The sequence below is a fragment of the Acanthochromis polyacanthus genome, chromosome 23, assembly GCF_021347895.1.
Source record: "Acanthochromis polyacanthus isolate Apoly-LR-REF ecotype Palm Island chromosome 23, KAUST_Apoly_ChrSc, whole genome shotgun sequence".
In the NCBI taxonomy this organism is placed as follows: Eukaryota; Metazoa; Chordata; class Actinopteri; family Pomacentridae; genus Acanthochromis; species Acanthochromis polyacanthus.
Window position 1 is genome coordinate 8,175,929 of NC_067135.1, and position 12,356 is coordinate 8,188,284.

Below are 12,356 nucleotides of genomic sequence, written 5' to 3' on the forward strand. Positions count from 1 at the left end.
GTCTGGTTATTTTTATCCTTGTTTGTTATCGACACAGTAGAAAAGCAAAAGTGGCTGTTCGTCATCCAGATTCTGTGAAGCCTCCATGTCGGTCTTTACATTTTTTAAAATGCTCTTCTCAGCCCTCACAAGCTGACACAGTTTCTCACACACAGTTTACACAGATTCTATCAAATACATCAGTTATGGAGTGTGATATCACTGGAAGGCATGCTGTGTAATCCTTGTAGGTGGCCTCTGCGACCTACTTTCGCAACACAGAGCTGCCAAAGCGTTGGCTTATATCCTCCATTAATATACCTGTACTGTCATTTCTTGTCTAAATGCATTAATGCAACAGTTAAGCTTTCCTGTATTTGCAGTCTCGGCTCTTTTTACACACAAGTTCCAAGTTTAAATCAGGTGTAAGGTCAGTTGGGGTCGTGTGAAATCAAGTCAGGCAAACATAAAAAAAACTGACTTTGCTTCTCCATTCTCATTACTTCCCCTTCCAGAGATATTTCCAGTAGCCACGACGGGCCTTTTTGTTGTAACGCGAGGACACTGACCCACTTGTGTGTAGCTTATGCTTTTCCGGAGAGGGAGCTGTATCTGGCATTTCATCTGTCCAAAGCCTGCAGCCGCTGCACAGCTCCCCAGTGAGAGGAATAGTACTATGGCCTACGCTCACATATTCACACACCGCGCTCTCATACTGTCACTTCTCATTCGACTGTGTTCTGCAGGAAGCCTCCGGACGAACACCGCGTCTGACTGTTGCTCTCTCTCGCCGTGTGAGAATCACATTTGCAAGCTTGTCAGGAAGAGTGTAATTATATTCAAAGACTACAATAATGCAATGAAGCAATATGCCAGTTTACGGTATCTGGTTGTTTTTCAGGTGATTTGGACTCAGTCGAAGCTGTTTTGTCAGTGAAATGTCACCTGTGGTTACTCTAAGTTATCTTCTACAAGGGAGGGGATTCAGTTTATTCCCCCCAATTTGATTTGAGTCATTGAATGTCCAATCTAATACCTTTTTCTAAGTCACTTCAAGTACGTTAAGTAACTAAAATCATTATTCACTACAGTCAGTTCTTTGTTGGCAAGCAGAGAGCATTGTTGGGGCTTTAGCTAGCAATGGGCACCATGACAAAGACTTGAGTGCCGCTTAATGACCTCCAGCCAGACCATGTGTTTAAGAATGACTGAGATCAACTAGAACAGTGTTTAGGTATCCCAGTGGCTTGTACCAGAGTGCCTGATGACGAACATTCCCTGTACTTAAACTGTATCATCACTTGATTATTGATTGATAATGCTGCTGATTATTGAGTTGACAAAGTATTTAAGGCTTGCATCCTTACTGTCCTGCCACAAATCTGCTCTCTCTTTATAACACCTATGTGACAGTGGACTTAAACAAAAGATCAGGCTTCGGTTTCTGCTGATACCAATCAATCAACCCCTTGAATTTATTTACAATTAAATAAAAAACTTTTTGTATCTTTTGGCTTTCTCGCTGATGCTAAAGTAAGTGGAGATTGTTCATTAATCTATAACACATAGATACACCGATATATAATCATAATAACAGATATATAATAATTTAGTCCTACTCCGACTGGTCCTATGAGAAACCAGTGCTTGCAAAAGGTTCAGAGTTACGTATTGAATATGCACAAACCGGCATCAGAGGGATGGATACACTACTACGCCTGCAGTCTGAATGAAAGCGGCATGTTGCGAATTCGTGACAATAGGCGTCAAGAGGTTAAAAAAAATGTCTTAATCATCCCTTATCAAGACATCCCTACCTACTACAGATAAGAGACAGAACTGTAGCCGTGATGTTCGGAAATACATCCTGTTACACTTCCTTATTATTCCTTATAGTAACTGTAGCACAAGCAGTTTCCTACAGAAAGTATTCGCTACGGCACGTTATGTATTGCATGGCTGTGGATCAGATGATAGAACCGGTTGGCAGTTCAACCCCTTCCCCCTTTGCTTGCCGAAGTGTCTTTGGGCAAGATACTGAACCCAGTCTTGGTGTCACCATTGTTGTGTAAGGCCCCATCCACACGAAGACAAAACGCTTAACACTTTCAAAAACGATCGCCATAAAGACGAAGGCGTCTCAGAAAATGTGTGCGTCTACATGAATGCACTCGATACGCATGGAAACCCTACAAAACACATGCCAGACCTCTAGGGGCGCTGTAACGATATGACGGAAACGCGCAAACAGAAGAAAAAACAGTGGGTCCTTTTCCGGGGTTTATCCATAAAGTGCCATAATGTGTCCTCGATAATTGGTTGTTCAACTCCGTGGTGATTGAGAAGGAGATTTTGCTGCAACAGGGATAGTAGGGTCACTAGCTTCATCAGCACATTTGCTACACCGTACGCCGCCATTGTTGTTGTCGTTGCCGCGTGTGACGCATGCGTGTCAATGAAGATACGAAACTATGACGCAAGCGTATCTGAAAAGCAGCGGGGAGCCAGTAAACGCGGAGCTGCATATACGGCATTTCAAAATCTTTCCACTCTGGAACTTGGTTTCAAAAATGCTCGTTTACAGACCCCCAAAACGCCGTCTTCGTGTGGATGATACGCTGATTCGGCAAGAAACTTATGCGTTTAGACCTCGGTTTGTCTTCGTGTGGATGGGGCCTAAATGTGTATCTGAATGGGAGCTATTTATTTACATACATGCATGTAATTTTAATGAGAGGGGGTCGTACATTCACACTAACTGTGCGTGAGTCACTGGTATGGCCCTCATGGGTGTCTCAGATGATAGTTATGGTCTGACACATTAAAGGTTATACTCCTTTGGATAGCTACAGGCACCATGGACATGTTATTATATTACTCTCTATTCCAGTTGAAGGACATGTTCCATATATACGTAGATCAACATCTGTGTTCTTGTATGAAGGTGGATGCTTCATGTACAATCTGTGATGTTGAAACTGAAATCACCTGGACTCTAGTGGACCTTCACATACTTGCTAAAGCTATAACTTTACACTTAAAGGCTCGGCCACTTCAGTTTTTTACTTTAATTTCACACCTACCTCTATCAAAAGGCACCTCAAGCACCCATCTGATCCAGATGTGTTTCTGAATGTCCTGAAAAGAGTCTAGGCTAAAGCAGACGTGCCTTGCTTTACCTCCACACCTCCTCTGAATCGTTCCTCGCTGCTCTGCTTTGTTTACAAGCCTGCAGTGAATGCCAATATCTCGTAGACGCCTTTCTTTTATTCCCGACCACATCTGCAGCCAACAGTAAACCCCCTCCAGACTCCAGACTAGTTCAGTAAGTCAGTCTGGAGGATTGTTTTGGAAATCCTCCCTCGTGATTCCCTGCTTTCTTTGTGTCTCCTCTCTGAAGCCTGTCTTCCGGCCTTTTTCAACGTCTCTCCCCTCCCTCCCGTCGCTCTCCCTCGTCTCTCGGCTCTCCCCCTCCTCACTCTTCCAGTCTGCTCTACTCAGCTGCTCAGCCTCCTCCATGTGCTCCTTAACCTTTTACCTTCCTTCCTCCTGGCGTTCCCTTCCCCCCTTTCACAGATTTAACAGTGTCTGTTAAATCATTTTCAAGTAAGCCGCATTAAGCTGCTATAATTTATGCTTTTCAGTACTTTACATGTTACATTTACCTCACGAGCGTCGACACAGAGCTTTAAAAACATCGATCCATATAATCGCTGGAAAAGTGCCTCATGTCGTCCTGTGGGCCAAAATTGACCCGTTTTAAAGTGTGAAAATGTGGAGAAAAAAATGTTTTCACTGTAAAACTTCTGATGTCCGCATTTTGGAGAAATCTTTGAATATTTTTTGGTGGGAAAAAAAGAAATGTTAATGTTTCTTTAAGAACATTCACATAAAAATCAACCAAAATCCAGCGAATTTCGCTGGATTTTGGTTGATTTTTATGTGAATGTTCTTAAAGAAAATATTAGAAGTTTTATTGATATATATGTAATCACTTCAGATATTTTAGGATTTTTTGGGGGAAAATTTTTACTCATTTTTCGAAAATATTTACAAGACTTTTCTGGCCAAATTTGTGGGATTTTTTTTTTTTAAATAAAACTTTTAAGGGAAACTTAGAATTTTCTTCCTGAAAGTTTTGCAAATTTTCAAAAAATTTGGGGAATTTTTTTGCTGATTTTTTTGGATTTTTTTTCAGACAAGGAAACAATATTTCTTGGTGCCTGTAAATGAGGACAACAGGAGGGTTAAGTACCTTTTAGCTTCCTTTGTCTTTCATCGTTTCTTACTTGCAGTCGCGCATGGAGCCCACATGTCGTGTGCATCAGTCTTCAATATGTCTACTAATATTCCCGAGAATTAGATTTTGTGTTGGAGTGAGAAAGTGTGTTAATGCTGCCTGCTTTTTCTGCTGCTTCTACATCTGTTGTGCATGTGCTGCACATTGTTGTGTGCTTACAGTGCGTCCGTGTGTGTGCGTAAGTGTGTTGCTTTGCTGACAGTAAGTCTGTCTGTCACCTCCAGTCTCTATCTCGCACACACAGGCTGTCGGGCTTCGAATTAAATCCTAATACTCTGCTTTTCTACACACACACACACACACACACACACACACACACACACACACACACACACACACACACACACACACACACACACACACACGGTTCATCTAAGACTTATTAAAGCCCATTTTATAATTCTTTAATCCGTGTGTGTGTAAGGTGTGCACCAAAAAAACCTACGGTTCGGTTAACGTGACACACAAATGTGCTCACGCAGCATGTTGCGCCTGTCTGTCTCTACGTTTGTGAGTCCACACGACTTGTGCAAGTGTGTGTTGGGGTGTGTGTTTGTGCGATGGGATAGGGGGCAGTCGGGCAGGTGCAGAGACAGCTGGTGTGGGCAACTCGAACCGAGGGGGAGGACGAGAGCGAGGGAGAGATTCCTGGAGAACGGCATGAATATAGGGTAGCAATTGAGCCGCAAAAGAGGGGGAAACGAGCGCTGGTACGAGTGTGTGTGTTCTTGTCGCTAGTGGTGAAGCACTTTGATGGAACACACTGAGCCAGTGTGTGTGAGTGAGACAGATGGAGAGACAGAGGAAGACGGGAAGACCATTTGAACCCTTTTTATAGAGCGACAGATTAACCGGGAAAAGGGATTGATTGGATAAGTAGAGAAGAAGTGGCAGGAAAGAGACAAAGAGTTTTTCTGCTTCACTTATTCGCTAATCGTTCCTGGAGGTCTTCTTAAAGTTGATATTCGAAGTATGTGTTACCATTTACTGTGAATTCTAGGTCAATTTTGAACAGACAATTCTGCATGTGTCGCCTGTGGTGTTTCACAGGAGCAGATTTCACCCCTTTGAGATTTACAACCGCCTGTTTTCACTTGAGGCAACAGTGGGATAGTCAGCAGTTAGCAGCCAAGTTTTAACAAAGCCCTTTCTGCAGGAAACACTCAACAACAAATGAAGAAAGGTGTTATTCTGGAATAAATCTTAGAAGTCTTGTGCAGTAGATTTCATGCTCATGTCCAATACACAGCTTTAGAGACGATGTTGTTTTAATGGTGTTCCTCCATACTTTTTAGTAAGTACTGATTGTGTTTTCAACCAGTAATCGATGTCAAATCAATACTGCAATGTGAAAACATTAAGTAGGGCCATCAAACAATGAGACTAATACTGTAGTTCAGTTTATTTTATTTGACCAGATTGAAACTTTCAGGGGCTTTCAGGGGTTGATGAGTTTATACCCTTTGGTTTAGCTAACATAATCCTAGTTTCTGTACTTAATAGCCTCATCTTGTGCATTTTGCAGCGCTTCTGACCCAGAGTTTCAACTGATTATACACATTCAAGCTGTCGTTCTTGCGCGACAGTCTGGCTTTTAATGGTATCCTGTGCGGTACAGTAAAAACTGAACTTAAATTTGACTTGAAAAAGTTGTCACAAATCAAATCGCAATTATATATATATCAGTCACATGTCTGTACTGTAAGTTATGGCGATGGTTAGCTTAGCTTAGCACAGGCACTGAAAATGGGCTTGGATTAGCTAACCTGGCTCAAGATAATAATGCAATGTTACCAGCATCTCATCCCTAAAAACACGTTTACTTGAAGTCCTGTTCAAAGCCAGTGTAGAACAACACTAGCCTAGCTGCACTAGACAACCCACGGCAACGAATTTAATTCTCTGCCAGGGTGGGTCTAGTTACCCTCCATAAGGATCGAGGCTGGATTCTCCTAAAACTGGCCGGACCAATCACCATGAAGTGTAGAGTCAGAAGGCGGGCGTAACTACGTGACGACAGAGGCGCGACGATTCTGACAGAAACAACCGGAAACAACTAGCCTAGCCGCGCTAGACAACCCACGGCAACGAATTTAATTCTCTGCCAGGGTCGACAACAAAAACGACAACAGTCGTTGAGCTCCAGTAGCACCGACTCTGAATAATCTTTCTGTTAACATGTCTGTAACATACTTGAGCTTCACCCATTGACTGTATAAATAAGGCTTCACCAAACTACCGCATCCTCTGATTTCCGGCGCTCGAGGAACCTATTCGTTGCGCTGATTGGTTGTATACCTACCCAATTGCTGCAGAGTGATTTGATAGACAACCTTTTAGCCCGCCTCCCTCCCTGTCGAGCGTGCCTAGACCCTTGCGTCTTCAGAGCATGGGTCTAGCGTGGCTAGGCTAGAGCAACACAAGATATTAAACAATACTGGCCCACAATGAGGCTAAAAATGGAGGATGATGAGCACTGAGAGGCACAAATGCAAATGAATGCAGATAACTATCTGACGGGTTAAACACTGCAACATGTTGCAGGTTTATGTGGAAATTCAAAATGTGGCTGTCTGCTCACTAGCTTTAGAAATGTCCCCCTCACTTTGTGAAAGAGTAGCAGTAAACCCATGTAGGAGTACATAGTTAAACAGGTAGACCATTTAGTCATCTTAGTGGACTGAATGTAATAATTAAATGGCTTTTTACAAGCACAGATGACAGATTTTTTGTCTTTTTGTTAGCAAGACAGTTCATTTATCAATTGGAATGTAAAGAGACTTTCCACAAATATCACAAAAAATGCTTCTGGGACTCCTTGCCGACCGTAGCTCTGTCTCATCGTGGAAAAAGAAACATATGGACTTTATCAGTGGTAAACTTTGGACCACAGCAGCCTCCTGCTACCAGTCATTGTGTTAATCTAATCTAAGTGGCTGCTGGACGGACATGACAGACGTATCGACCTCAAGGAAGCAAACCACAAATTTCAGACTATTCCTTTAATCATCTTGTTTGCCAACTTTACATATTGATTTGTCCTAAGCAATCCTGGTAATAACAATCTGTGCAAAATAAGCTGCAGATAGTTTAAATTGAAGATAGTCTGTGCTTTAGACATACACATGTAGGGTATAAGTTGCTGCTCTTTCTATGTGATGCCTCATTGCTGTTTATGTCAAAACACTGTCATCACACCACTGCTTTATCTCTATTATTTAAGCAGCTAAAGCCATTTCAAACAGGGGTTATGAAAAATAAAGAAGCAGCATTTTTCTCACACGCAGCTCAGGGATTTTTACAAACTGTCCACAAACGCAGACTACATTAAGGCAACTGTATTTCCTTTGTCTCTACTTCAACTTTAAAAATAAATGGGCTCTTGGTTCACAAAAACTGTCCACATGTCTGCGTCTCTTTGTCTCCGTCTTGTACAACATGTGGGCTGGTGGGAGAGCATCGCCCCCTAGTGTCCAGAGCTTCATCAGTAGCTGCACCACGTCATGCAGACAGGAAGGCTTGCTGGTCTATTTGCAGACGACCACAAAAACATAAACGCAGACTCTAAGAATAGAAAGGATGATGAGGATTTCTTTCCATGTGTTCATGAAAGGAGCTTCACTGATGTGTGTGTGAGCTGTCAGCTGACTTTAGCACTGTAAGAAGGTGTGTTTGAAGTTTTGTTTCTGACTCTGCTCTGTTCTCTTGTTGTTGCAGGAGGAAGCCATCCCAGAGCTGGAGATAGATGTGGATGAACTGCTGGATATGCCCAGTGACGTTGAACGGGCAGCCAGGGTCAAGGTAGGACGAACATACTCTTGTGTTGAAGCATGTAAAAACTTGATAGGGGTTTTTGACTGATGGAGTCTGTAGGGGCTCAGATAGACGTTAAGGCATCAGTGAACCTAACACACCCCCCAAAACCATTAAGACTCTCTCAAAACATTCTTTAAGTAATTTGTATTGCCACCTCTATTGCGAAATGCAGGATTGCAGATTACTATTATTGTTATTAAAATTAGTTTGGTTTTTTTTGTTTAGCCTCCCTGTATGGACACTTTAAACCTCGTGTCGTCCTGCGGGTCAAAATTGACACGTTTTAGTTTGAAAATGAGGAAAAAAAATATTTTCAAAGTGAAATTTCTGATGTCCACATTTTTAACATTTTTGGGAAATCTTTGAACATTTTTTGCAGTGAAATTCGCTGAATTTTGGTTGATTTCTATGTGAATGTTCTTAAAGAAACATTTTTAACGTTTCTTTTTTCCACCAAAAAATGTTCAAAGATTTTCCAAATATGTTGAAAATGTGGACATCAGAAGTTTCACTGTAAAAATCTATATTTTTTCCACATTTTCGAACTTTAAAACGGTTCAATTTTGACCTGCAGGACAACACGAGGGTCAACAAAGAATGTGACAACAGCTGTCTAGACACAACTCATCTCTGACTGGGTTTTAGGATTTGTTTAGCCGGCTAACTCTAATAAAGTCTGGCGTTGTCAAACTTGTTGCTGAATTCCAACAATAGCTCTAACTTATTAAAGATCTAAGTGTGGAAATTGTTCTGTGGAGCAAAAACGGTGACCAGTTAGATAAAAGTGCAGAAACTTTCCTGCCACAGAGCATCTTTTCATCCTGTGTTTTCTTGTCTTTACAGGACTTACTGGTTGACTGTTTCAAACCTACTGAGGTAAAACTTCTTCCTCCTTCACTCCCTTTTCTCGAACCTCCAAATCCACATTTAGTTTCATTCTGAGTCCCCTCGTGTGTTCTTGTCTTCCTTTAGGATTTCATCTCAGAGCTGCTCGACAAGATCCGAGGGATGCAGAAGCTCTCCACGCCTCAAAAGAAATGATGGCGTCCTTCCTCTTCCCCCTCACCCTCCTCCTCCTCACCCTTCCACCTCGGCCCTCACCTCTCGTCTTCCTGCCGCTCTTTTGTTTTAATGTCCGTTTTCTTCTGTTGAAGGTCATAAAATGTTACAACTGAACCTTGTTTCTGGATTCAACCGTAGATGTCGCTTCTCTTTTTCTTTTCTGCTGTCAGTGGCCCTCGTTTGTTTGTTTTGTTGGACTTCCTTCATTTAAAAAAACTCAGCAAAGAAGAAAAAGTAAAGAATTCTTGAATAGGCGATTACGGGCTTTAATCCAGGCTCCTTCCCTTCCCTCTTTTCTCCTCCTGACTCTGCTCCGGCCAACGTTTGGCTCTGCTCCTCTTCCTCGCCCGGCTCCTCTTCCTCCCCCTCCTCCCATCTGTCTGAGGAGGATGAGGAGCCGAGATGAGTCCCGTAATTACCGAGAGCAGAGTGGGAAGAAGGACAAGAGAAAGAGGCGGCAGCAGCCCAAAAAAACAAGCAAAAGAGAAGCAGCCAGTCAGCTTAATCGTCGCTTATGTCTCCACCAATGAGGTTCCTCATGTTGTTCTTTTTAAACTTCTAATTCTTTCACTGTTTCCTGGTTCAGTTTGAGGGCACGGGGTTATTCACATTGCTTTTAGGTTTTATATTTTTTATTGGGGGTCAGAACGGTCGTTTTGCTAATCCTTCCCCGTAATCAGAGGCATTGCTGCAGTGGTGCATTCAAAGACTTTTTTATTTTTATTTTTTTCGTGTCTGTATGTCTGTTGAGAAAATCTGCACTATGTCATTTTGGGAAGAAAATCCGAACCTCTGACCACAAAGAATAATGTATGGTTTATCTTTAGTACAGAAAAGAGGAAAAATTGATGCCTGGAAACGGGGGAAAAAACCAACAAAAACGGTTGGCTGTAGTGGTTGTATGGCTGGAGCAGTTTTAGACTCTTTTTGAAGCTTGACCAGATGTAGGTTCTCTGGATGACTAGAGTTCAAATTTGAGAAACAAAAAAAGGCGTTTTTTTTTTTCTTTCATGAAATGCGTAGTAGAGTCAGGAGAGATCTCCTCAGAAGCCACTGCTGTCCAGCCTGCACATACGTCCTGTATGTCTGTGTTGCTAAAATGCTACGTGTGTGTGTGTTGCTACATAATGTACGGCAACATCTGTTATAGGAGTGTGTTTTTTTGGGCCTGTATATTCTGCTGTTCTGTGCGACAGATAGGATTTTTTTAGTAGAGGACTGGTTCCTGTTTTTATTTTTATTTTTATTCATTTCTTCACACACACACACACACACACACACTGACAGTCCAATGGGGGGACCCAGAACAAAACAAAGCTGCCTTTTTTGAATCAAACCCACACATCTCCCCCTCTACTTCCACGCCGTTTTCTAAGAAATTATTTCGACCGCCACATTCTTTGTTTCCGGAGCTGCCTGTCACGTCACCAAAAAGGAAAGGCTGAGCAGGAGGGGAGGCCATTGTTTCAGATGGAAGCTGCCTAAACGCTTCTTCTTTCCCTCCTTCTTTCCTCGCATTACCAAACACAGCTGCCTCCGACACAGATGCACATCCACACCAGGCAGGGAGAAAGAGAGAGTGAGACAGACCCATAGATGTCACAAGATCTGTGGGTTTCTTTTTGTTTTTTTTCCTCCCTCCGCTGCTGCTGCCAATCATCTCCAAGAATAAGCCATCTGTTTCTGATCCTGGGCCAATCAGATCAGAGCCCGGAGCCCATTGGCCGACGGGAGGAGCAGCGATTCCTGTGACCAATTGCGAACACCTGCAGTGACAGCAGACCTTCACTGCCTTTTCTCTCTCACACATTCACACACTCTGGCCCGTTTTCATCTTGCTGCTCTGTTATTTCCCCTCATTTTCTCTCCCTTCCATCCATTTCCATCCTTCTCTCCACCCTCCTCTCTCTCTCTCTCTCCTTTTTTTTATTATTAAACAGATGTTGCCTTAGGTATTATTTATGTTACACAAACCAAATAAACAGGAGACATTCATTTTTTTTGAAAACTGCTAAAAAAAAAAATGTGTATTACTGAGACAAACAAAATGAGATTCTGTTTTTTTTCTTTTTTTTTCTAGAAGTGAGTGTTTAATACTTAGGCCTTGATACAGTGATTTTGTTTAGATAAACAATGTTCTTTGCATTTACCATTTGAATACTTGGTCTGTTTTTATTGTGATCATGACACTTCTTGACGCCAGGCCTTGGATTAACATGTAGTCGAAACGAGAAAAATCCATTCAGATACACGGTTTTTCGGTGCGATTGCTTTTGCCTTTCCCGGTGGTGTTTCCAAATCTGCAGTTTTTATTTTTTTGGAGATGTTGTGATTGGTCAAATCGCACCAGGCAAAGCTCAATCAGTAGCTGCATTTGAGTGGATTTTCATTTCTAAATCCAGGTTTTGGATTATACCTTCTTAGACTGTTATTGAGAAGTCAGTTTTTTTACTGTTGGGGAAAATTGCAAAAAGTAAAAAAAAAAAAAGTAAAAAAATTATATATACTGATTATTATCATTGAGGCTAAATACAAGAGCTAAACCATGCAGATTGGTGGAGTGGTGGTGCGTTTTTGGTTTTTTTTGGATAATGATTAGATCAAACCAACCAACAAATGTAGCAATATCAACAACAGGTCTTGTTTTTGCCCAATTTTGTTACACTTTTATGCAACTTTAATAAAAACATGTAAAATGGACATCGTTTTCTGTTTTTGTTCCTTTACTGTAGAACTTTTATTAGCAATAGATACATTTTGGCAAAATATAATCAATAACCTTCACAAAGACTGTTGAATTCAGTGCAGGTCGTGTCCATCGTCAGCGTTTGACGAACCTTAAACTGTCACAGATAAACGGTGTCCTGCCATCGTTAATGTTTTTAATGCCACACATGCCTTTTCTGCCAACACATGTCAAAATGTCTGCTGTGAAAAAGCCCTTTTGTCCATGTGGTATGAATTTCTCCATTATCAGTCTGGCTAGTCTCATATTCTGTGCCACTGTGGTGCCATCTTGTGGTTAATCACAGTATGGCAACTATATTTTACATTCAGGAAGAGTGAATTATGCTGTTTACTGTTCAGGGTGGTGAATCAGTGTTTTACTCACACAAATTTGACTTATTTTTTATGGTATCACCAGAATTATGCATATTAGTGTCACAGCGGCTGGACAAGGTTATCAGAGCAGGGACAA

At 41.8% G+C, this 12,356-nt stretch overlaps 1 protein-coding gene across 1 annotated transcript in view; it reads left to right on the forward strand.

The window, feature by feature from the left end:
* The window catches only part of ppp1r14bb (protein phosphatase 1, regulatory (inhibitor) subunit 14Bb), a 35,836-nt gene extending 23,979 nt beyond the window's left edge, over positions 1 to 11,857 (forward strand). The window contains exons 2-4 of the mRNA XM_022210298.2: positions 7,997 to 8,080; positions 8,939 to 8,971; positions 9,068 to 11,857. Coding sequence (XP_022065990.1) covers positions 7,997 to 8,080; positions 8,939 to 8,971; positions 9,068 to 9,136 — 186 coding nt within the window. The 3' untranslated portion in view covers positions 9,137 to 11,857. The remainder of the gene's footprint in view (positions 1 to 7,996; positions 8,081 to 8,938; positions 8,972 to 9,067) is intronic.
* The last annotated feature ends 499 nt before the right edge of the window (positions 11,858 to 12,356 follow it).